The sequence below is a fragment of the Mus caroli genome, chromosome 9 (assembly GCF_900094665.2).
Source record: "Mus caroli chromosome 9, CAROLI_EIJ_v1.1, whole genome shotgun sequence".
NCBI classification, from domain to species: Eukaryota; Metazoa; Chordata; class Mammalia; order Rodentia; family Muridae; genus Mus; species Mus caroli.
The window spans coordinates 10,490,898-10,517,679 of NC_034578.1; the positions used below are offsets into that span (position 1 = coordinate 10,490,898).

Consider the following 26,782-nt stretch of genomic DNA (forward strand, 5'->3'; position numbering starts at 1 on the left):
GAGGGGGGTGGGGTGGGTGGAAGGAGGAAGAGGCCCAGCCAAGAATATAGATTAAGAAACTCAGCAAAGAAAGGACCTGATATAGTTGTCTCTTGTGAGACTATGCCGGGGCCTAGCAAACACAGAAGTGGATGCTCACAGTCAGCTATTGGTTGGATCACAGGGACCCCAATGGAGGAGCTAGAGAAAGTACCCAAGGAGCTAAAGGGGTCTTCAACCCTATTGGTGGAACAACAATATGAACTAATCAATACCCCCCGGAGCTCGTGTCTCTAGCTGCATATACATCAGAAGATGGCCTAGTCGGCCATCACTGGAAAGAGAGGCCCATTGGACATGCAAACTTTATGTGCCCGAGTACAGGGGAACGTCAGGGACAAGAAGTGGGAGTGGGTGGGTAGGGAGGGGGGGAGAGTATGGGGGACTTTTGGGGTAGCATTGGGAATGTAAATGAAGAAAATACCTAATTAAAATAATAAAAAAAAAGAAACTCAGCAAAAATGGGAACACATATGTGTTTCAATTTTCAGGAAAAAAAAAAACCCAACAAAACTGTCTTGCTGACTTTCTGCCTAGGTTTTTTGGTTCTCTGCAATGAAAGGCACGCAGTATTTTCTTCCTTCATTGAGTTTTCTTACTTTTACCGTTTCTTTTCTTTTCTTTCTTTCTTTTCTTTTTTTGGTTTGTTTTTTTCGAGACAGGGTTTCTCTGTATAGCCCTGGCTGTCCTGGAACTCATTTTGTAGACCAGGCTGGCCTTGAACTCACAAATCTGCCTGCCTCTGCCTCCTGAGTGCTGGGATTAAAAGCGTGTGCCACCGTGCCCGGAAACTTTTACGTTTTCTTTTAACTGAATGTTTAGCAACCTACCCAAATCACTGCTGTTCTAGGCTATGGAGGTCTACCCAGCATCAGACCACACTTTGCTAACTATCACTAGCTAAATGGACCTTCACCTAACCATATCACCTAGATAGACAGACCATTGGGGTTTTTCAGTCTCTTTAAACCTGTGCGGGCAGATTTTCATCTCCTTTGTTCTTTGTGTAGGCTTGTTTAAGGTGTAGGTCTCTAAAGAGACGAAGTGGAGACAGATGTTGAGTATGGAAGAGATTGGTAGTTTGAACAACAGTTTGGTCTAATGGCTTTGTTATGCTAACCGTGCTGGCTTCTCCAACAGGCCTTCCCGATTTTACATCATAGTACACAGGATAGTGTGTTAAATTAAAAACAATACAAGAAATGTAAACCAGTGGGTCGGTTCTTTAAAACCATCTCCACAGATACATTCTGCAAATTGCAGGCCTTCACAATTCCTGACACACTCGAGACCTTTAGAAAACGAGAAGCCGAGAATACAGATTAGGTTCTCAAGAGCGAAAACAGGTGATGTCATAGCACGCAGTGCGGTGTGGTCACCGCCAAGGCCGGCTGGGGAACTGCAGTTCTTGGGAGCTTGGTGCTCTGCGCCAGTAGCAGAAGCACCCTGACATGGGCTCCATGATACCGGTGAGCACCCTGAGCCAATCAGGTGCGCGCTCTGCACCGCCTTTGTTCTCACTGGGGAGCAGGCAGCCAGAGTCTGGTTTGCAGACCGGGGTTGGTGTTTGGCCCCTCGGAGTACCTGGCTTTCTCACTCGCCTGGGTTGGGCATTTGGCCAGCCAGAGATTTCTTCAGTGACTTATGTCTTCTGTCTCCAGAACATAGAAGCTAAACCCTGACTCACCGTTATCAGTTTTGAGAGAGGAAGGTCCAGTCCAATTGTTTTAAATGGCAATTCGTACTCAAAACCTTCCATCCCAGGCAGGGATTGTGCTCTGTAAGTTTTTAACCAGAGGCCTCCCACAGGATTTTAGTGTGTGTGTGTGTGTGTGTGTGTGTGTGTGTATCAATCTCTGACTTGTTCATGATAAACGAACTTTCTTTGCTGTGAGAACGATCGTCAGAGAGAGGGAAAAACCCCTAAACCAAAGATGTGTCGCCGGGTCTCCAACTTCAATAGCTGTGTAGACTTCTAACTCTACAGCCGTAGGTAGTTGGTCTTTCCGCACCAGACTTACAGAGCGCATAAAGAACAAAGTTCTTTGAGATGTGTGGGAGCAAAGTGCTGCAAGACCGCAGTCTTCCTCACAGCTATTAGATTTAGATCGACGGAGAGAAAGCCGAATCTCTGCCCCGGAGGAAGGAACGTTCTAGCGTCCACCCGGCCCACTCCCGAGAGATCAGGAAATGTTTAGCTAGGTCTCAGATCCTCTAGCGAGCTCTAGCTTCCAGCTATTTAATCTCACTCTCCATTCTGCACGGTTTTGCAGAGAGGCGTGGCTTGTCCTGAGGGTGGCGCTAGAGCTCCTGATAATTTGCATACACCACACCTCCATTTCTCATTGGTAGATTGGAGTCCCTCCCACCCCACTACCTAACTAACCCAGGGTCACTCTTCAGCATCGAGCCTCGGAGATAAACTTAACTTGCCCGGAGATTCGTGGTGCTCTCGCCTCCCGCGATTGGCCGGAGCCACTCATTGGATGCGGGCGCAGAAGGGGGCGTTGCCGGTGCCGTCTGGTTGGCGGGAGGGGGCGGTGCCCAACGCGGCTCCCCTGAAGGCGGCGGGCCTCGGGGGCGGGGCCGCACTGAGAAGCTGAGACGGCCGCGGCTGCTCGTCCTGGCTGGCGGGGCGGGGGTCTGGCGATGGGGGCGGGAGGAACAACGGGTCGGTGAGCGCCACGGCCGCCGTCCCCGCCGAGCTCGCGCGGGCAGCCGCTGCGCCGTCGCTGCCGCCCGACCCCCTGAGAAGAGAACGTTGAAGCAGCCCTTCGCTAGCGGCCGCGGTGACAGCCCGGCTCTGGCGCGATGAACCGCGGTGGCAGCAGCGCGTCGGCCTCGGCCAACTACCTGCTCTGCACCAACTGCCGGAAAGTGCTGCGGAAGGTACGGCGCGGCCGCGTCCGGCAGCGAGGCGCTCCCCACGGTCGGGGTCCGGGCGGCGCTTGCGGGGGCGGGGAGGGGACGAAACGCAAAGTGTCCCCCCCGCGGGTCCCTGCGCCCGGCCCCTGGGCTGCCGCCGGGTCTGCCCCGAGGCTGAAGGGATGCTGGGATGCTGGGAGGAACCGGCTCGGCTGGGGATGGAGGCTGGCCTGAAATCACAGCAACCAGTTTGGTCTGCAGGAGGCTGGCTGCCTCTCCCCGGTGGCTGACTCTGGGGGGGTGTTTTCTTTGACTGGGTCGCTTCTGCCAGGCCTACGGTGCCTTGACACCGCCTCTTGACATTCTCTTGATGGGTCCCGAAAGGCACCATGGAGGCATCTTGAACTTTATACCCATAGGGAATGCTGTTCGATCTTCCAGCGCTTTCAGCTTGGGTTGGTGGAGGTGGAGGCTGAAGACGACTTGGGTTCGCCCTCCTTATCATCCCCCACCGCGATGTCGATCGAGAAAATCCGACCCAAGATTGACTTATTGCTTTCCAGAGTGACTGATAGAAAGTTTACTCCAGTATTGTTTAGCTTACTTGGCTTAATCGCCCCGTGGGGGATGGGGATTCAGGGAGAGAAAGGATGACAAAATGTCCCTGTAGACGCAGAAGAGGCTTTAATAAGATCTGAATAGCCTCCTTGACTAATATAATCTGTTTCTTTTTTACACTCTTATTTTTACATTGCATGAAATGAAATCATTAGGTGAGGTGTTTCTGTTTGTCCAGCACCAATGAATTAAAATTGCTGAGCTGTGCATATCTGAGAGCTAAGATGAATATGGTGCCGTTTTTGTCAATTTTCCTATCTACAGTCAATTTAGGATTGCTCTTTATGTCTTAGGAAAAACAAGCAAGCACATAAATAAGCAAGCTCAAATATTTGCGCTCTTTGTCCAAAAACTGTTTTTCTTCCTCTGTGGGTCAGGCCAAGTGCCAATCAAAGTTGTTTTTCAAGCCTCTTTTCCCTGCCGTGGAGCTGGTTCTTCCCCCTCCTTTCTCCTATTTTATTTGAGAGCGTCAGGAAAGCAAAGGAATTGCAGGTTTGAAGTTAATCAAACAATTAAATACGCCTTAAATTGTGTTTATTGGATATGTTTCTCTTAAAAAAGATTTTTATTAAATGTGCATGTTGAGTATGTGCAGTTATTTTTTTCCCCATAAACTCCTGGATCAAATTACAGTTGATACTTGCTCAGCTCATTGTAGGGCAGCTTGTGAGAAATGGAATGGATCAGAAGCTTGCTTGGTTCAGCGATGGTGAATGTTAACTCTTTCACTGCTGGACCACATGGCATCTGAATAGAGGCTTTAAAACTTATTGTTTCTTCATTTTTAAGCTGAAACTGTCTTTGTCAGGAGAAACAGTGCCAGTGAAACCTGTTTAATTCAACTTTCTCCCTGTTAAAATGGAAGGAAGTTTTTGTCCTAATGTGGAGAACGGTGCTGCTATAACTGATTTATTTAAGGGATATGATTCTATTTCAATCGGAGCACATTGATTTGTTTGTTTGTTTGTTTGTTTTTGGTTTTTCGAGACAGGGTTTCTCTGAATAGCCCTGGCTGCCCTGGCACTCACTTTGTAGACCAGGCTGGCCTCGAACTCAGAAACCGGCCTGCCTCTGCCTCCCAAGTGCTGGGATTAAAGGCGTGCACCACCACCGTCTGGCCACATTAAAATTTTTAATAAAAAATTAAAATGAATGGCATTTGTTTGGCTTGAGATAGAGATTCAGCTTTGCACCTTTTTGTTTTTCTTTTGAAAGAGCTTTGATTAGTGTCATGAATGCACTAGAACTACTGACATATTTATGTTTTTCTTCCAGATTTTTAAGAAACTAGTATCTCTGTTTACCTGGGTAGACCATCTTACTTCCAACCATAACTATAAGGAGAAGTATGTGCAAAGTGGGCATTCACAGTTTTCTATTCTATAATTGTGCACACCTCTGCCAGTATCCAGTTTTCAGTAACTACAAGATGTTTAATTTTGACTCATGTAGTGGCATGAAATGAGTTTAGATGAGAAAAGAGTTGTTTGTGCCAGTTTAGACATGATCTGGCAACATTTGAAGCTTTATAAATTGCCATTCTTAAACACTCTAGTAAGAAATCAGTAGCATTAAAGGCTTCATCATTCTAAAAATGCCACATAAAGATTTACTTGTAACTCTAATGTTTTTCTTTTTGATAGAATATGACTAAGGTTAGGTCTACAGCCCTCACGGCTCGATTCTTTACGTTTTCTTGTTTCCGTATACTAGTGTACAGTAATAAGCAAGCACATTGGTTTTGGTGGAGTGAGGATCACAGTGAAGAATGATGACTGTCTCCTGCATCCATATCAATGACCCTTGGCTATCAGAACTGTCATCAATAAGGAGCAAAGGCCTTTACCTTTATATAAGGCAGAAGGCCTTTTCCTGGCTGTGAGCAGTATAGGCACTAGATGATGGCTTCTGGAGAAACTTTAAAAGGAACTCAGTTAATCTTCAAAGGAAATAATTTGTTTTAACTCCGTGTCTGAACAGTGAATTGTGTGTTGTGTGAGAGTCTTGTTTATCCTTAGAAGTGTCTTCACAGTTTTGGTCCAGGTCTTACAAAATAAAGAGAACTGTTAAAGTATTGAAACTATCTGATTTGGTATCTGATTTGGGTCATAGAAGAACAAAGAAGAAAGCAAGGGCATCCAATCTGTAGCACTAGGTCTGTCTGCTCTGTCACGCACTATACAGTTTAATGCACTTTCTAACAAGAGGAAATACTGTTTACTTTTGAGAGCATAACAAGACTTGAAATGTAAAGCTTTTTACTTGAATAAATTCCAGTAACAACCACAGGGATCTAATCTTTAATTTCAAACATGAAATGGCAAAGCATATTAAGGAAATAAGGTTAACTGTCAGCCCATTCACCTGCCATTTCAAAAGTAAGGTGGCGTACTACACATACATGAGTGCTGAACTATTACTACTATAGGAACATAGAATGAAGTATAAATGAAAGGATTTAACATTTTAATCTCTCTCTCTCCCTCCCTCCTTCCCTCTTTCTTTCTTTCTTTCTTTCTTTCTTTCTTTCTTTCTTTCTTTCTTTCTTCCTTCCTTCCTTCCTTCCTTCCTTTCTTCCTTTCTTCCTTTCTTCCTAAACAGGCTCTCATTGTGTAGCCTGGGCTATCTTCAGTATAGTTCAGGCTAGCCTTGAACTCTTGACTCTCCTGCTTTGGCCCTTCAAGTGCAGAGATTACAAGTGTGCAGCATCATGGTGTGAAGTTTCAAATTTTTAGTATAATTCTAAGTAGTTTTAGTGATGCATCTTGCTGTGGCTATAGTATTTTTTGGCTTATGTAATTTGGTATTTTTATAACTTTTTGATGTTTATATAATTAAAGAGACTATCAAATAAAAGGGAAAATGTTAGTTTGACTCTTATGAGCCTTGCTTAATATAATCAAAATGGTCAGTATTAAAAATTTAATATAGTTCACCCAGTGGAATACATTTACTTACATGGTAACCATCTTCTGCCTTTGGCTAGTGAGCTGTCTTGTGTTTTATATTTTTGATTGTGAGATGGTTTTAAAATTAATATTAAATATCCTATGCAGATATTAAGCAGTGAATTTGTAATAGCAAAGTTAGATGCAGTGCTCTTCAAACTGCTCTCTGTGGATCCCTAGGATGGTTCAGGCTATTAAAATGCTTTCTTTGGATTAAATATTTAAGTATATGTTCAAATATTTTAATCTAAAATATAGATATTTGAAAAATATACTCATAATTTCAGTATACCGGAATCTATCATAACTCTTGTTACAAGATGGTGATGATGATGATGTGGGTAAAGATGGCAGTGTGGTTATATAAGTTAGAGCTTTTTATTACCTTATTGGTTAGGAAGATTGTCATTGTTTGGGAAGGCACTGGCCATTATAGAAACAGTCTTCCCTGTACATAGCTATTCATATCATGTATTGGTTTTTGGGACCACAAGCTTGGTAATATAAATAGCTGTTACTTTGTAACAAAATACTTATTAAAATTGTTGCTTTTTGTATTTAATGCTTCATATTCAATGTAAGGTTTAATTTGTGAAGTGGCTTCTGCTACTTCTCATAATTTAGTAGCTGTTTACAGTTCAATCTTTGGCACTGGTCTTTCAGTTTAGCTAACTTCCTTGAGACTTGGGCTCTACCTGTCTTGTGGTGGCTTTTGTGGCTTAGAGAGAGTGTATGCAAGCACTATACAAACCCTCAAATGTCACTATACAAGAATGGAAAGCTCAGTCTATGTGTTTTCCTTTGTGTGTTAGAGGATTATAGCCAATAATACACACTGAGTAATTTGGGTAGTTGTCATTTCTCATAGGAATTTTAATGATGCTAGTAAGAGAGAGGTCATGATGGTATTTTGATTGAGAGTAACCATTATGCAATTTTTGGTTTTCACATGTTCATTTGTATCCTCCTGTCTTAACATACACTCTCCTTTAAAGAGTAATGTGATACAGTGCTTTTGGATTTTCAGATAATTTAATTAAATTGCCTTGACAAGGAAAATTGGTATTTGGTTTGAAAAGACCATGTGGTAAGAGTGACGTGCCGAGTAACAGAAGCTCTAGGATAAAGCAGGTCATCTAGTTACTTCGTTTAGGAGGAGAGTAGTGAAGTCTCCTAATCTTTCCACCCGACTGTCCCCGTTTTCCCTTTGAAGACCTTGCTAGTTTAAAGAGTGCCTTTACATCACCCCAGGTCTCTCTGAAAGCTGGTTTAGGTGACAGTCTAGGCCATCCGACTAATAAGCACCACTCTTAAGCTGGCACTCTGTCTCTGTGATGGGCTTGTCTCCTGCAGTGCTGAGGCTGCCAGGGACTCTCTCTATTCCACACAGCCTCTGTGGAGTACCCCAAGGACACCTAGAACTGGGATTAAGAAAGTCAGCCTATGAATGGGTTGCAAAACTAAAGGAAAAAGAGTGCCAGAGAGCCAGCTGCCCCCCTCAACTCTTGGATGCTGGTAGGCCCATCACCCTTTACTCTGGGCTTTGAACTCTGGGACTATGTCTAGGACTCAGAGGTGCTAGTGTCTGAAAACTGTTATTTTTCCCTTTTGCTGTGTATAGAAGTAGTGTGGGCATAATTGTGCTGACCTGTGCATCAAGCACCGAGGGTGTGGCACCACTCAGCAGGTGGGGGGGGGGGAATGATGCCTTTCATTTAAGAATGCTGTTGAAGAAGCAGTAAGCTTTATGCTTTGTTGAGTCTTTACCTGTGAAGATCCATTTTCATGTGTGAAGCAGTGGGAAGGGCATCAGCACCTCTGTAGGAAGGTGTCTAACTCTATATGCAATAGTTTTAGTACTGAGCTGAACCAGCCAGTTTTTCATGCAACCCACTTTACTCAGAAGAAAATGGACAAACTTTGCTTCCAAACTTTGCTTCCTCAGATCCGAGTATTTAAGTAAACATATATTAAAATTACAAACAAATTTTTGTACAGTTATGTCTGCTTCCATAATATTAGAAAGTTACTCCTATCTCTGCTTTGTTTTTGAGATAGAGGCTCATTATATAATTCTGGCTGGCCTGGAACTTAATATATAGACCAGGTTGGCCTCAAGCCCCATTGAGATTTGCCTGCCTCTGCTTCCTTAGTGCTAGGATTAAAGACATGTTCCACCATTTCTGGTGTAAATTTTTCATTTTTAAAAGTCTCTCCTCTTAAGGTAAAGGATTAATGGGTGTGATTTTTTTTTTTGATAACACAACAGATCGATCCCAGTGAACTAATGTTTTCCTATCGACTAGTATGTGAAAGCTACTACCCCAACCCCTTCTTTCAGCCAAGAACCAAACCATTACATCACAGTGGATATAAGCTTTGGGTTTGACCATTGATTGTTGTAACATTGACAATGAATAGTGGGAGTTCTTTTCTTTGAACTTTCAGGATCATGTTATTAATTTTTAAGGTATTTATTAAGATTACATAAAGATAAAATATCTATGCAAAATGCAAGGATGGTTTTTAATATAGTACAAAATGTTAAGTTGTGGTTTCAAAAGGGGTATTTAGAAGTTTTGATGTGATATCAAACTATTCATAATCATCTCCTTTTTTTCAACCACATATCTGATTTTTTTAAACTATTCTGCAGTCAAAACATCACAGTCAATGAATGCAGAAAACCCAGCTGTCTTATGATAAACAGACATTGAAGAGATTTGCAAAAATGTAAATATGAATCTCACTGTTTTGTTGTGGAAAATAAAGTTCTATAAAGATGAATGATTTATGTTAACATGTAGTAGACTTTTATTTTAGGTGAATTAAATATTTCAACTTTCCCTAACTTTTAATTCCTACTACAACAATTATTATAACCTACATATACACATAAACAAAAGTTCTCTGGCATTTGCAATACTTTTTGATTATGAAAGGCTTCCATGAGTGGGATGTCTGAAAACTGTAGGCTGGAGTTACATAGAGTATAAGTATAAGGAATTCAATGGAGAAAATAAAAGGGAAGCCTGATAGCATTGGCTGGAAACATGGATAAGGCCAACCAGTTCCCTCTGTTCTGTGTGGGGATGCTTGTAGATACTTCCTGGTATCCTTTTCTTGATGCTCTAGAAACCTTTCTCTTACCATGGGAAGACCTTAGTCGATCACAGATGATCTTTCTCTGGTTCTCATGAACATCCCTTTATGAGATAGAAATTATGTGGCAGAACAAAGCTTTGGTTCTGAAGGACTATGCTCTGTTATGTGAAGAAACTAAAGAAATATCTGGTCCAAGGCTATGTGCATGATACTCTAATTGATTGGTATTTGGCTGAAAAGGAAAAGATGGCCCTGAGTAGCAGGGTTAGCTTCAAGACCTGAAAACAGAGGTATGTAGAAGCAGGAGAGGGACCAGGGAGACTCAGACCACAGAGAAGTGCGGTCCCAAGGCACTGATATCATCATTGTGTGACAAAGGGAATAAAGCAAGAGCACTGGTGTAGGTGAGAAATAGCACAGTTCAACAATCCAGGCTCCTGGTGACTTTCCTCACAGGTACAGGGCAGCTTGCTCTCTCTCTCTCTCTCTCTCTCTCTCTCTCTCTCTCTGTGTGTGTGTGTGTGTGTGTGTGTGTGTGTGTGTGTAGGGAGGAAGAGCTGAGGATGTAGATGTGGTGTGTGAGTGCATGGAACTTCAGCAGCCATCAGCGGGCTGCCTGTCTTATGGTCATCAGGGTACAGGACAGGGATCTGTTTACTCTGAGATTAGCCAAGACTTGAGAGTAGCAGCAGCATCTGGCCTATCGTTAGGTATCATTATGATAGGCATGAAGAAGGAAGTATAATTTGCCACTGATCTTCCCAGCCTTTTCTTTCTGCTATTGCCTGGACACCATGCTATCCAGCTACTGCATCAGTTGTCCTTCACATACTTCATTAGAGATAACAAGTTACATGGATTTTTATCTTACCAGATGGTCTCTTATTTGGGCTCTGGCTCATGAAGGTTAAAAAACAAAAAACAAAAAACCAAAAACAAAAAACAAAAAAAACCAAACCTCTTAAACGATGAGACTTTAAACACATAGGTATTGGCAGTATATTCATATTGGATGCAATACAGTAGAGCTGATACAGTATAATTGCACCATTTCCAAAATATATCCTCTGTGTGTGTGTGTGTGTGTGTGTGTGTGCTTGTATGTATGTATATGTATGTGTGGTTGCACTTTATCTGTACATGTGTGTGTGGAGGACAGAGGTTGATATCCATTAAATATCTTCGTAATCGCTGTCCACCTTATTTTTTGAAGCCAGGTATCTCACTGACCCAGTTCACCCATTCAGCTAGAGTCTGGCCAGCAAGGCCTCTGGATCCTCCTTTCTCGCCCCCATCTCCTAGCACTGGGATGATGGTCAGGTGTCTCCATGTCTAGCCTTTTGCATGGGTGCTGGAGAACAGGTTCAGAACCTGAATAGCAAACACTACCTACTGAGCCCAGCCTGCAATTTTTTAATGATAAAGAACTGGAATTCAGAGGGTTTTGGAACTGGCGGTGGGTCATAGTACCAATAAGCAAACAGGATTAGAAACCAATTTGAGATTCAAAGTGTGACACAGTATACAAACATAAATACTATATATTCTACTTTTTCTTAAATGGAAAACTTATCAAGTCTTATAAAGTAAAATTGACTGTATTGAATAGGAACCTAGAGCCTTAAGATATTAACAGGTATGACCTCAAATTTAGATGTATTCTACTCTTTTCATTATTAATGATTTTAAATGAAGTTATTAACAATCTGGGCCATACTCTCTTAATATGAGTAATCATGAGATTGATTAAGACAGATATAGGTTGTTTTGTTTTGTTTTTTTCTCTTGTAGTAGCGGTAGAATCCAGGGCTGTGCACATGGGAGACAGAGTTGAAGTGTTTATAGCAGTTTTCATCTATTTACTTTTTATTCTTATCTTTTTAAATCTCCAATTATGAGACCAGTTTCTCCTGATCTCAGGATGTCTTTTTCTAACTGCCCAGTACACTTTACCTGTCTTCCAGCCAACCGCCAGTGATGACTTAATCACACTGAGTCACCCAGGACTGCTATAGCATGTTTGAAAAAAGATTGTCTAGAAATATTTCAAGTATTTCTTGACGAGGGCCCCCAGGAAATAGCTTGTGTTTTGGTAAATGCCTTTGCAGTGCTTTATGAAGCTAAGCAATAGCATGCCCATTTCTACATGACGCATCAGTTATCTGTAACAAGAAGCACTGCATCAGCAGTGTCCCTGCTTACTGTCCCCACCCCTGGTACCTATATTTGCTGCTGTGCCATGTTCTCAGCACAGTTCCATCCTTTAACTGGCTTTGTTTGGAGAGGCAGCTTCCTGGTGCAGGTCTTCTGTTGTAGATCAGGACTCCAAGAGTTCCCACAGAGATACCTAGGATGGGGCTTTGTGGTGCGCTGCAGATACCGCAGGTCTGCAGAGGTGCTAACTGACAGAGGAGCCTGCAAATCTGGCCACAGTTCAGTGAAAAGAGTCAGTCCTGAGAGTGAAGTTATAGCCTCTCTACAAACTGCCTTTCCTAACTGGCATCTCAGAGGGGTGCTGACTTGAGTACGCACTCAAGAAAAATTATTTTCTCATCAAAACTTTTCTGTATATTACTTGGAATTGGTAGATTCTCAGTTGGGCTGTAGGGTGCCTATTTGTGTTGTGTTTTTTTATTACTTAAATACATTATGTTTGATATATACTATGTTTATGCTAGTACTATATAATACCTTATGTGTATTAAATGTAGCTATAAGATGTAGGTTCTAGTATTATTTAGACTAAGTTGTTGATACTTGGAAGTGAGCATGGCTAGGGTGTGAGTCAGTAGCAGTTACTTGTCCAGCATGTTTGAGGCTCTGGATTCAATCTCCAATAATGCATAAAAGAAAGTATCATAAACTATTAATTTTATTTGATTATACTAGAAAACTATTTAGTAGTTGGACCTCTCTAAAATGAGGGAAGTGTATGTGTAGGTTAATAGAAACACTTTCTTGGTAAAACTGTAGATTTCCATTTTAATAACAGTATGTTTTGTGTCGTATACTATTTCTTTTAAATAGCGCTCACATTCTTAAGTTTGTTAATACCTACAAACTATTAAATATTATGTATCTTCCTTTTTTAAAATCCCTTTATATATTTTTTTAAATCCTTTCTGATAGGTACCAAAAGAACAGAAAATGAAAAGACCATGATTTCTACCTAAGCAATGATATTTTTGTAGTCTCCCTTTGGGTCTTGTGAAGCTCTTCAAGGTCATGGTTAGGCCTCTCATTTTAGAGTACAAAAGATTTGCATTCTTTCTGTGGTGAGCTGGGTAATATTTTAGGCTTCAACTCATACTCACAAACAAAGTATCTTTAGCCACAATAATTAGTACAAAGTGTATGTCTTTTTCTGTTCTTGGCTTAGTTCCTGCCTACCTTCCTTAACCAAACTTGACAAAAGCATCCATGAAGTGTATGTCATGTAAGTATACCACTTCCATGCACCATAGCTGACCCGGGTAGCACATGATACCGGCTGCGTGAGTGTTGGCTTCAGGGATGTTGTGAGGGGGATATCCACTAGAACATAATCCTTCTATGACGTGTCCTGAATACTTCTGATGAAGATGAGCTTTAAAAATGAGGCACTAAGCATTCTACCAGGGACTATAGTATGATACTGTTCATCTGTGTCATGTATATGTAAGAGCATTTGGATGTGAAACTTTTCATGGTAGAAATCTGCAGATGCTTGGAGCAGTGACAAAGGCAATTTTCAGTGTGCATGGATCAAGCCCCTTTGGTCAGAATTCTCACTGAATGCAGAATTGACAACCCTGCACTCAGATCTGGAGGGAGCGGTTTGACAAGCCCTTGCCATGATGCTCACCTGGAACTTAAGTGCACACAGCTCATGTGTTGACATGGGTGACATTTCTTAGCCTTTTTACTCTTGTGAAATATTTACCAATCAATGTGTTGGTTTAAAAAAAAAACTTGATTATATAAAAAAACATATGTAATGGAAAATATTTTAAGTCTAGCTAGCTTTGAACTTTTAAAGGCAAGCACACATATGAAATGTATGTATTTGTACCTTGCTCCCTTTACTGGTTAGTCACCAATATCTATGTGGTTTTATTTTCCTTTCTTTGCCTTTAGGAGAGGTATTGCAGAATACCTCTCTGTGATAGGTGTATGTTACACACTCAGCAGAGGCCTGGAGACCATTTCCTCTTTTTCTTCCTCATGGCCATTTAATGCATCTTAGTGTTGATGTATAATTAACTATTTGGCAAGAGCTGTAAAGACCTGAAAACAAAGGTATACTGTGCAGTCTATTAGAGATCAATCAATTCAAGGTGAAGGAGTTCTCAGATAAAGATGTAAGTGGATCAGGACTTGACAAAAACAGATATCCTTCGTAAACTATTATGATTGAATGCCCCCCAACTGAAACTTGTTTTTCCTTTTAAAAGTTTCTTTTGGAAAGCTTGAAGTATTAGCAGGTAGTAGCCATTCCCAAGGCTACAAATGCTTGTTTACTTTTGGGACAGTGGTTTGGAAGAGTTTCTGAGCAGCCACATGGGCATCACTCCAAAGTTTGAATCTGTTGTCACCACCCTTATAGGCTGACTTGGAACTTTTGAGGGTAAGACCACCTGTTTGTATTCTAACAAATCTTCCACATGATCCCTTTGTACTCTAAGGTGGGGAGCCAGTGGTCTGGATTAGATTTTTAATTTTTAGGCAAATATTCATACGCTAAAAGTTGCTAGACCCAAAGTCTATCTATCTTACTCAATTTCTATTCAGTTAGACTTAGCATTCAAAACAGAAACTATAAAGTTTCACATTAAAGTTTATACTACTTAATGCTTTATCCATCACCAAAACTCTACAGAATTAGCACTAGAAACACAATACCCTTATGTTGTCTTTCATGACTCATGTCTGCCACCTGCATTGAGGCCTTCCTTACCCCCTTATATGTAGCTTTTCTTGTTCTGGTTTCTGCATGTTATACTGTGTCCATATTTCTTCTCATATGTACATACATTAATTGGCTAGATTCTGCAGTTGAGAGAGATCACTTTCTTTGTTTCTGAGATTGCGTGACCTTTTCAAACACAGCACATTCTAAGTTCAATCCAGTTTCCTGCTGCTTTCCTAGCTTCAGTTTTCTTTAACGCTGAGAGTATTCCTTTTCTTAAGCATATTTTTCAAACAATATTTGTCAAATGTGAGGTGGATCTAAACTCATTCTATTCTGTTTGGAAAAGGACATGGTTAATAGTCTAGACCAGTGTGTGTTTTACCTGCGTGTGTATATGTACATATGTGCCAGTGCCCTGCTGGGGGGATCCAGAAGTGGGAGTCAGATCTCCTGGAAGTACAGTTGTAAGCCACTGTGTGCATGCTTGGAATCAGACCCTGGTTCCTCTGCAAGCACAGCAAGTGCTACTTACAATCAGAGTAAATTACAAAGGATGGCTGGCTAGATAAGCAAGCAACTGTTGAGTCAGAAGACTGATATTTAAACTATCACAAGGAGAATAATTTTTCCTGAAAGGAGAAATAGGATTTGTATCCTAAAGACAGACCAAAGATTGATGTTATTTATTTTAGGATTCTTATTGGTCATTCACTTGCCTTGTGTGCCTGTGTATCAGACAGTGACATCAGGAAGATACATACCTGTATCTGAGGTGTGCACGTGTGTGTACACATGCACACGCACACATATACACACAAATGTGTCACTAACTGGAAGCTAGCTCTTTGAAAAGCACAGAGTACTTTAGTCAGTTACAGTCATAGTTACAGAAGCAATCACAACTAATTTTATTCTGCTGGATTGATTCTAATTGAGTGATAATGGGTGTTTTTCTTATGTTATCTCTAGTGCTAAACTTGAGCCTGTTGTTGATCTTAGCAAGCTCATTACATGGTCCCTACCCCACCTGCAGATTCTCTCAGGTGTTGGCTGCTCAAGAAGAAATTTCAGTTACTTAATTCAAAATGATGAAGAGAGATGCTTTTCTATTGACCATGTTTCTGTCTTCTGTGAAGAAAAGACTAATAGAGTGCCTTAAATAGAACTGTCTCCATGGCAATGGACAGTCAGCTTTGGATTTGGAGTCTCATAAAAAAGGAAATTTAAAAGTGTATTTTCATGGTCTGAAATAGCAGTATGGCATCAGTAAGGCATGTGAGTGCTTCCCATCAGCCACTGCACCATTGACTCCACCAGAATAAGGTGCCTTTCGTTGCGGAGCATTTGATCGGAGCATTTTTCGTCTGGACAACTCCACCTATTAGTTAAGGAGTGCTAGTGCTGATTTCCAAATTGACAGTAGTCTTGAGAATCTCTTACAGGCTTAGGACTGGAGCCAGAGCCTGAAAACAAAGAGTTATTTATCTCTGGTTGTATTCTTGCAAAGAATGAAAATACTGACTAAATGATGGGTTAATCTTGATTATATTTAAACAGATTTATCTCTGAAATAGTGGAAGCAATAACAATATTTAAAGTTTAATAAAAAAAATGTATCTTCTAGTCCCTACAATTTGTATTCTTCAGATCACTTACCTTGTTTAAAGGAGAGTTGGCATCCTGCCCCACCCCTACCCTGTTCCTGCTTCTGCCCACACCCAGGTAAGAGAGAGAGCCCTTTAATTAGCTGCTGGGCTACCTCACCATCAGTGAAGGTCAGTAAATGTGCACCCACAGTAGACTCTGGGATGGGAAGGCTTTTAAGTATGTAAAGTTTCAGTGTTTAAGCAGACAGACGGAGAAGGAATTTCCAAACTGATGAGATTATTTGGAGTTGCTGGGATTACAGATTATTTTAACAATGTTTATTATTATTTTTTTATTTTTTGGTTTTTTTCGTGACAGGGTTTCTCTGTATAACCCTGGCTGTCCTGGAACTCACTCTGTAGACCAGGCTGGCCTCGAACTCAGAAATCCGCCTGCCTCTGCCTCCCGAGTGCTGGGATTAAAGGAATGCGCCACCACGCCCGGCTTTAACAATGTTTATTATTCTTGTTTTATAGTTGTTTTTATTGCTATGCATGTGTTCAAAAGCTGTTAGTGCACACATGCAGCAAGCACTCAGCTGAGCTCCAGCATCTCCATCGGGGTTTACAGGTGATTGCTTATTGCTCACAATGGTCATCACTCAAATATATGACTGCATGGAACAGAAGCGTGGCTAATTACGAAATTCTTGTGAACTTCCTACATGTAGTTACCAGAAAAAGCATAGCCTCTAGAGCAAAAGACATTATTATTTCTTACTGGAAATGGTTGCATTGAAATTTTAATGTAACATTTTGAGGTCATGATCTCTTGGGCAGCACTGGAGGTTTTGCACAGCGTATCTTGTTTGTTCTATGTAAGGACTTTATGAAATTGAGATACCATCCCCACTTCATGAAAGAATATCTTCCTGCTGGTCCAACACTGCATTGGAACTATGGTAACATACAACTTTCTTCCTCTAGGAAAATGTAGATCAGGGGGACAATTTCATTTTAAAATTATTATATAACAAAACACAGCTATCTTGTTTTCTAAATTAGAAAAAGCTCATATTTTCTAAGGACAGGACTTGTCCACTTTTGTGCAGAAGAGTCTCATTGCCATATGGCCTTGTGAATTGATAGTTCATGATATGTCCAGTAGAGGAAAAAAAATCTTTTAATTCTGGGCTGATGAAATTGAACTGACCTTCTTCCCATGGCATTCTCACGTGCCATTTGCATGTCTTTCCCTAGGGAATCCAATAGAAGAAGTCTGCCTTTACATACGCTCTTTGACATCCAGATGGCTTAGTGTGTTAAAAGTCTTTGAAAACATTTGCCAACTAAATTTTGCTTATTAAATATATGTGTCTGTCCAAACTATAACTTAAAGTGATTTCACTTACATTATGTGTGAGTGGTAAGTATAATTTGGTAATGGGACTTCTGCTCTCAATCACAAGGTAAGGCTACCATTGGAGTGGTCAGTAAATCCTGTATTGAATGATCTGGAAATGCACTTTGTCCTGTAGAACTGACACTTAAAGTCATTCCCACTGTGGTATATACATTATAGGAAAACGGTAGCCTGTGTTGCACCTTGGAACTCAACTGTTTTGCTTCAGAGAGTAGAATTAGTCTTTGAAGAGACAACAGGAACTGCTCAGGAGGCCCTGTAGCTTCAGCCTTTGCCCATTTGGATGTTTCTTTGGGGAATAAACCCGGTGGTTGTAGAATGTGGAAGCAGTCCTTGCCAGGGAAAAGCAGGACACTGAGCCAGCAGTCGTTCAGGGGACAGCCATTAGCTTGCCACATCCTGACCTATATCAGGCCACCCCTGTGCAATGGAAGGGATAAATGAGCTTGTCACACTTAGAGTCACGTAGTCCAACTTCTGTCAAAGAAAAATGAGCTTTGGGAAGATGTCACTCTTAGGCAAGAATGACTTTACTTTAAAGGTCTGTCGGGATTCTGGGCCCTTCTAAGGGAAGTTGTGAAAAGTTAGAACACAGGGCAGTGCTGGCAAGCTGGCTCAGTTGGAAAGGTTCTCGGTGAAAGCATGAGAACCGGAATTTAATCTGTATAAGCAGATCAAAACCCAAGCATGGGCGGCACACACTCTAATCCCAAGTGTGGAGGACAGCTTGGCCATTTGTTGGGCTCCAGTGCAGTGAGAGACTTTGTCTAAAACAGCAAAGTGGAGGGGCTGGAGAGATGGTGCAGTGGATAAGAACATTTGTTGCTTTTGCAAACGACCTGGGTTTGATTCCCAGCTCACAGCCACCTGTAACTCTAGCTCCAGGGAAATCAGTGCTCTCTTTGACCTCCATGGGCACCAGACACACAGGTATGCACTTATACACTTGCAGACAAACATTCATACACATAAAAACAAATAAATCTTCAAGTAGACGCTCCTGAGGAATGACAACCGAAGTTTACCTTTAGCCTCGTGCACACAAACATTCCACAAACCTACAGTCTATCTTTAATGCGGAAGCTAAAAGTTCATGCTCTATTTTTAATGGAAATATCTGGACAACAGATCCATACGTTGCTTTGTGAGAACTTTAAAAAATCATTCATGCTGGGGGAGGGTATAAGGAACTTTCGGGATAGCATTTGAAATTTGAAATGTATATAAAGAAAATATCTAATAAAAAAATCATTCATAACAATAGATTATTAAAAAGAAAAAACAGCATTTATGTATATTTTTCTTATTATCTCTTGATTTACAGAGAACAATAGAGAGGAAAATTATTAAACACTATAACAGCATATAGATTTAATTTTCTTAAGTACCGTTTGTTCTGTCTGTGTGTGTGTGTGTGTGTGTGCACATGAGAACAACTGGGTGTGCTGTGGCTCACATGTGACTGTCAAAAGAGCAACTCTGTCTAGAGTTGGGCTGGAACTCAGGATCTCAGGCCCTCACACACAAAAGCACCTTATCTGTTCAGCTATCTGAACCAAGAATGTAGAACACTGAAAAGAATCTTTATTATATTTAAAGGCATTCTATAGGGAAAGGGCAAATTATATAGAACATGATTTTGTTTATAGTCTTGGCCTTATAATGTTTTATCAAAAGAATCCAAAACCTAATAGTTTATGAGCTCATTACTTAAGGAAAGTCATCAGTGTTCCATTTCCTTGTATTACATTGTTCATGACAGGAGTCACCTGGGGATCAGAGGCCAGCTTTGAGGAGTCAATCCCTTCTACCAGGTTGACCCTGGAGAGCAAACTCAGGTGGTCAGCCCTAGGGGCAAGCACCTTTACCTTCTGAGCCATCTAGCTACCACAAAATATTCATTGTTAAAACACTAAAACTTATTTAAAATTAGCAACAATAATAGGGAAATTGTTTAGAGTGTTCTTTTGTTTCTGATTGCTGCTGCTGATCCTATACAGTTAGAAAGCAGGGACAAGATCGTGATTTACCTCATGTCTATGGGAAGGGAAACAGAGCGATTGTGACTCCTACAAATAGATCTGCATTCCTAGAAGAGCTTAAAGGTTTGAGCCCCACAGCCCTGGTGTTTCTGAAAACATTCTATCAGCACTCAGACAATATCATAGCTTAAGCATGCCATGTTAATGCAAACAGGCTCTTAGGATTGTTTTATCTCTCATTCCAGATAGGAAGACCCAGGCCTCCTCCAGTAACTAGCTCTCTTGCTGGTTAAAAGAAGCAAGAGCTCAGGTCTTGCAGCTTTTGCTGCAGTGTAGCCTTCACTGATGTCCAGTCACATAGTACTCTGTGATCCTTGTTTACTCTCTGTATCCCTGTCATCAAATAGTGACCTCCTTTCAGGAGAGTTTATACTTTGTATGCGTGTATACTTTCTATAGTCTAGTAGACAGATATGAGTCCAGGATGTCAGAACAATGCTTAAAATGGCTACTGCCCAGAGATGGCTACTCATATTGTAATGGTTAATCTTGACTGTCAGCCACATATTTCTGAGCCAGATTCTCTTTGTGATTTTCAGTCACTGTGACCTATAGCAGCAGATGAGTACCACAGTATACATGAAAATCCAGCTGTGTTTAATTAAGCTAAATATTTACACAGAAGACAAACTCTCCTCAAGTTTTTTTTCTAAATTGTAGTTTCCAAACAATCCCTTTTGTTAATATGTAATGGGTCTATTATTCTTATTTTCACTGTTCCTTTTTTTGGTGGGTGAGAACTGCTAGGGCTTGAATCCAGAGGCTGGCAGAGACTGACCACATCCTGTACCACAGAGCTGCACCACTAGCCTCTCTTCTTACTTTTCAGAGTATTAATAAATTAAGTGGCTTTCATGTTTTCTTTAATTTCTAATGTGGTTATTGATAATTATAATCCATAAGCAAAACCATTTGAGATTCATTCTTTTTAAGATAATAAAGAGGTACTGATATTTAAAAGGTTATGGAGCAGGCCGGGCGTGGTGGCGCACACCTTTAATCCCAGCACTTGGGAGGCAGAGGCAGGCGGATTTCTGACTTCGAGGCCAGCCTGGTCTACAAAGTGAGTTCCAGGACAGCCAGGGCTACACAGAGAAACCCTGTCTCGAAAAACAAAAAAACAAACAAACAAACAAAAAAACAAACCAAAAAACCACCAAAGGTTATGAGCAGTGTTTTAAAGGAGCTTATTTTAGTGTGTGCCCATGTGGAGGCCAGAGGACAACTTGCAGCAGTCAACTCTCTCATGGAATCAAACTTGAACTCAAGTTGTCATGTTGGTGTCAGGTAAGCACTTCATACTATGTCATCTCCTTGGGCTCGGTTCCAGGTTAAACTCAGATTACAACCCATTGTGAGTTTCCTCACATCAGATTAGGGCAGTCTTGTAGTCTGCTATCAGAGGAATTAACACACTTGAACAGAGATTAAGTCCAGGGGCATTTATTGTATGGGCTGTGTTCATTTCTGTTCCAGACAAAAATTAAGAGAGGTTTCCTTAAAGCTAGTAAAATAAATAAATAAATAAATAAATAAATAAATAAATAAAAAGCAAAGGTTAGGGCAGTGTGCTGTAAAGCCAAGCATCTTAGGAACGTGTGCAGCTGTGTTCCCAGGACACTGTAAAATGACTTTTCACTTTCAGTGAAGATGAGCTCTGGCTGCCTCTGACAACTCTGGGCATAAAGGACACTGGTTTTCATTAACTAAATGCTTACACATTTTGTGAATCAACGTGGATCAAATGTGCTTAGTTTGGTGCCCTGATTTCTTTAAGTTAAGTGGTCTGTGTTGTTAAAAACAAATAAATAAAAACCTGAAAATTGTGCTGTTCCCACTAGAGTAACAAAAGCTGTTTGGCTTTGTCTCCATGAGCTGCTCGTAGGTGCTTGGTTCAGAACTCAGAGCTCCCATGCCAAGACTACTTTTGTCTGTGTGTTCTTCAGAAGGCCCAGTTGGCACCTGAGCATTTACTGCATACTAGAATGCTCTGTAGCTATAATCATCGCTTATGGGAATTTTATTTTCTCAAACTCCCAATTTGAAGTTCTCTTAATCTAATTGGAATATGATTTTAATAGGGAAAGCGTTTTAAGATTTAAGGTAAGGTTTTCTTGTTATGGAAGCCTCGCTGTTTTTTTGTAGCAGTCAGGCCTTCCTAATATTCTGTGAAACCAGACTTATAATTAGCAGTAGGACAGTACATTGTCTATGTGTTAGTAGGGAAACAGGGAGTTAAGTGGCTGTCATCGGCTTGCATTATCACAGGTACAAAGACTTATATAAGTTCTCTCCATATTTTCTTGGACTTTAGCCAAGAACGTTAGTAGCATATTCAACAAGTATCTTTGCACCCTTCATCTCTGAATACTACAGGCTTAAGGAGACCTTCCTATCCAAGTCGGTGTCACAGCGGGCAGACTTTTACTGATCTCTATGAACTTAGGGCAGTTTATGGCACACTGCAGGCCCTGATTGTTTTAATGTAAGCAAGTAAGTGAACGAGGATCCAAATGGTACATGGAGACTAGTAAGTTGATGCACAGCCCTGCATTTAATTTATTAGCTTAAGTTACTGATGTTTCCAGAATGTCAGCGTCCTCAAGCTCTTACATTAATACAAGGAGGAGAAGGGGACCGGAAACTCCTCAGGCCGGCCAACTCCCACTGTAATTCAAACCCAGTAAATTAATGAGCAACGTGTTCTTGTGCTGTGATGCTGGGGTTGCTGCTGCTGATCCTAGACAGTTAGAAAGCAGGGACAAGATCGTGATTTACCTCATGTCTATGGGGAAGGGAAACAGCGAGATTGTGACTCCTACAAATAGATCTGCATTCCTAGAAGAGCTTGAAGGTTTGAGCCCCACAGCCCTGGTGTTTCGATGGATCTGGAAGGAAGAGTGGGGCAGACAGTACAGAATAGAGAGAGGAGACATGGAGGCTCAGGAAATACTGTCTCAAGTAGAGGTGAGCAGCACCCTCTGCAATCTGCCCACTGGCTCTCTCGTGTACAGATGAGGCTTCCTCATGAGTGGAACCTGCGGCTTCTCACGTACTGTGGGAAGGAAGTCACCTCCTGTGACTCTCAGCACCAGTGTGATTCTGGGCTTAGTTCTACTGTCAGTAACTAAATGCTGCAGTGCTCATTCTGAAGTTTAAAGGAGAGCTGGCCCAGTGTTGGACTTAATGTTTTTACCTTTGGATGTTTCTATCACTCCAAACGCACCATCAGGGAGTCAGTCTGTTCAGAAGCTTTGATCCAGAGTTGTGGCCAGGCATTTCCTGACCTTTGGGCTACCTTCCAGCAGGCCCATAGTAAGTTCAAAACACTCTAAACCAACAGTGTGATGACTATTCTACTACATAGCCTCACTCTAACTCAAGTTTGCACAGATCCTTAATGTTAGCCTCCAGTTGGGCAAAGTCATATAAAGTCTATATTTTTTAAAAGTGTTGACTGACTAGTGTCACTTAGTGAACAGTGTGTGGATAGCTAATGAGAGCAAAGCAGAGTGGTTTTTAATAAGAATAATGGATATTGGCCATTAGTTAAGATCAAGTACAGTGTCTACTAACTGCATTTCATTTTCAAGCAGAACCATTGTTAAGAATGACCCTATAACTAGAAATACTTACTGAATCTGGGCCTATGTAGCCTATGTTGGCCTTGAACTCAGAGCAGTCCTCCTGCTCAACCTCTGATAGATGGGATTACAGGTATGCATCACCATACCCCAGTTCTGCTCTATGTATGAGTGGGATATAAGGGCTGTAGTTGCTAGACTAGGGAGAGCACATTTAGCTACAGCTCACTTTAGTGTGCATGAAGTTTATTAGCCTCAGTTTAGTCTGTGGCTTTGTTTTGATTCTTCAAACAGCTCTATCCTTTCAGTCCTGGGATAAGGACTGCTAGGGATCTATGGATTGATTCACAACAAGGAGTTCCTCTAATTTTTGTCACATACCAGTGCTTAGAGATGAGCAGAGTACTATCCTGGTCTACAAGGGGACTGGTGGCATAGGGAGAGTGGAGGTAAAGAAATTGTGATATAGTTGATGAATGCAGTGTTCTTGAGTATATGTTTAAGATTTCCACTTAAGAATTGAAATCTGTATATACAGTTAAAGCAGGTTCAATTTTGTCCCTGTAACAGGATTCTTGTGATAAAGCTTTCATGGCCTCAGAGTTGGAACGTGGCCAGGAAATACATGATAGACTTGGCTTCTGTTTTAGTGTTCTGTTGCCGTGAAGACACACCATGACCACAGCAACTCTTATAAAGGAAAGCATTTCACTGGGGCTGGCTTACAGTTTCAGGGGATTGGTACATTGTCAGCATGGTGGAGAGCATGGTGGTGCCCAGGCAGACATGGTGCTAGAGAAGGACATGAGAGTTCTGGATCCAAATGTGCATCATCCTAAGTAGTGCCATTCCCTGATGACTAAGCATTCAAATGTATGAGCCTATGGGGGCCATTTCTTAGTCAACCATCACATTCCACTCCCCAGCCCCATAGGCCTGTAGCCATATGGTAGTGCAAAACAACATTCAATCCAGCTTCAGAAGACCCCATAGTCTATAACAATCTCAACACTGATTTAAAAGTTCAAAGTCTCTTCTGAGACTCATGGCAATCTGTTACTTGTAACCTCCGATAAAGTCAGAATCAAAAAGCAGATTACAAGTTTCCAACACACAATGGCTATATATATATATATATATATATATATATATATATAATCATTGTAAAAGGGATCATAATGAAGAAATACTGGACCAAGGCAACACAAAAAACCAGCTAGGCAAACTCTAAACTCAGCATCTCTATGTCTGATGTCAATCTTCAGATCTCCAAAAGCTTTCAGATTTGCTGACACTTTTCTCTCTCGGGCTGGTTCTACACCCTGTTAGCAGCTTTCCTCAGCACGTATCTATCCCATGATTCTGAAATCTCTAACATCCTGGGATCTCCAACAAAATCTAGGCTTCACCTTCACAGCTTCTTTCAGTGACCTCTCTCTGGGCCTCCATGCAGGACTTCCCTGACATATGTCTGCCCACAGCAGCTTTCCTTAGTTGTGGAGAGAAACTCCGAAACCCCTTTCTTACATCCTTGACTGTAAGGGCAGAACCATGTGGCCGAAGCTGCCAAGTTCTTCTTGCTGAGGTGGAACTTGGCCCCTTGCTCAAATACATTCTTGTCACTTTCTGTTTTTTGATGTTTTCTGTCACTGCTTAAGCTTCTCTTTAATTCCTTTTCACAAGTTGGAAGCCTAGCTGGGTGAGGTCTTGCCCTGAGGCCATTACTCCTTTTATTCTATTTAGTACCACCCTTTCCTTTAAACTTTTATCTCCTTGAACACTGCTGGACTTAACTCCAGCACATCCTGGTGCCCCCTTTCTCCTCCAGCTGTTTGCTTTGTATTTTTCTGTACTTGTTTTTATTGTAGATCTGCATGAGGATGGTCACTAATAACTGCATGACAGAATCCATACTAAGTGGCCTTGGAACCTCCTCTGCCAGTGTTATTAATCTAAAACTCTTCAACGTAGCCTCAGGCAGATTTTTCAGAAAGGGCAGAAAGCAGTCTCATTCTCCAAAATACCACTTGTCTGTAGGCCACATGAAACTTCATGAGCTGGGCCCCCACAGTTCAAATTGTCACCAGCACTGTCTTCCGTGCCCCTGGTTGCAGGGCCCATTAAGTCCCAATTTAAGACATTACACTGTTTTCCTAATACAAAGTCCTGAAGTCCACATTTTACCAATGAGCATCATGGTCAAGCCTGTCATAGCAATACCCTGATCCCTTGTACCGTAAAGAGACACCATGACCATGGCAACTCATCCAAATGATGAGCTTATGGGGTGCATTCATATTCAAATCACCACAGCATCTGTAGCTCAGTTGCAAGTGGTATGCTTCTGAGGTTTTCTAGAGCAAGATGTCATTCCTACAGGGAGGAGAGCTTGGATGCTCTTTAGCATATCTGTGAACTTCCAGCACAGTGCCCTGGCCAGCTCCAGATGCTTTGTACTTTCTGGGAACACAAGATCAGAGTTAAGAGGAGAGAGGTCATGTCTGATGCCATGCTCATTCCAGATCTTCCTTAGTAAGTGACTGAATCTCAACATTATAATATTACAAATACAAGTACACATCTGGGAGAGGGACACCTTGGCAAAAGTCTATTTTATTTTCTTCTCAAAATAGTAGGAAGAATTACACACTGAGAGTAGGTAATGAGTTACGCACTGAGAATAGGCAATGGCATTTGTGTGCCAAGTGCTTTAATCACTAAGTTGTCTCCCTAGCCCTGGGTTGAGATTTTAAAGCAGTTCCTATCTGTTTCTCTCTATTTGACCTTTCCTTTTGAAATATACAATGTCACTAGTATCTGCCAAAATCATATAGCTGAAATTACCTACCAAGGAACCAAACAGAGAGCATCTGCATTACTTCCAAGCATAGTGTCAGTGGTCCAGCCCTGATCTTTCTGCAGTGATTCTGCTGAGCTGGAGCATATATGGTCAGTGCAAGGACAGACAACAACTGAAATACAGACAACAACTGAAATAACACTGTTCACATCATCAGGTCCAGCCAGATTTCTTCTATTCACAACAGGACAGTTTGCCTAGGGCACATGTCTCAACATTCAGATGTTGTCTTGTTGTATGCTGAAACTGTTAAACTGTCATCTGAGGCTATCTTTAAATACTGTAGGGTTAGATTTCTCTTTGCTAGTATGGTTTTATACATTAAGCAGATGGTGCTTTAAAAAACACAGTGTGTTTATAAAATCAATCACACATGTTGCTATTCCTATTCTCAGTGGAAGGAGTGCTGGAACAACTCTACTGAGTGGGCAGAAGTGCACATTTTTGCTTTTGCATTTTCTAATGAATGACACAAACTGAAGAAAAAATAAGTAAAAAAATAATTTAATCATTTAAAGCTTTTAGTAACTTAGAATGTAGCAATGAATCCGTGTTAGCAGCTTTTTAGGGGCAAGTAGTTTTCTGATTAATTTTAAAGACACATGATTTTCAGAGTTTCTAACTTGCAAGTGTCTTTTGGGATTAATTTATATACAGTGATCTGGTAAAGTGCTTAGCTCTTAAGTGTCAAAATAACTAATTTTCTAAATTTATCTTAGCTTTAACCTTTTAGGGTTTTGCTTGCCAGCAGGTGATTGCTTACTGGGAACACTCTCAGCTGATTCCTGTCTAGGAGGTCCTGTCTGCAGCACTGTCCACAG

At 41.2% G+C, this 26,782-nt stretch overlaps 1 protein-coding gene across 1 annotated transcript in view; it reads left to right on the plus strand.

Moving 5' to 3' along the window:
- Positions 1-2,599: 2,599 nt before the first annotated feature.
- Sesn3 (sestrin 3) overlaps positions 2,600-26,782 on the plus strand; it is a 49,911-nt gene continuing 25,728 nt past the window's right edge. The window contains exon 1 of the mRNA XM_021172724.1: positions 2,600-2,928. Coding sequence (XP_021028383.1) covers positions 2,851-2,928 — 78 coding nt within the window. The 5' untranslated portion in view covers positions 2,600-2,850. The remainder of the gene's footprint in view (positions 2,929-26,782) is intronic.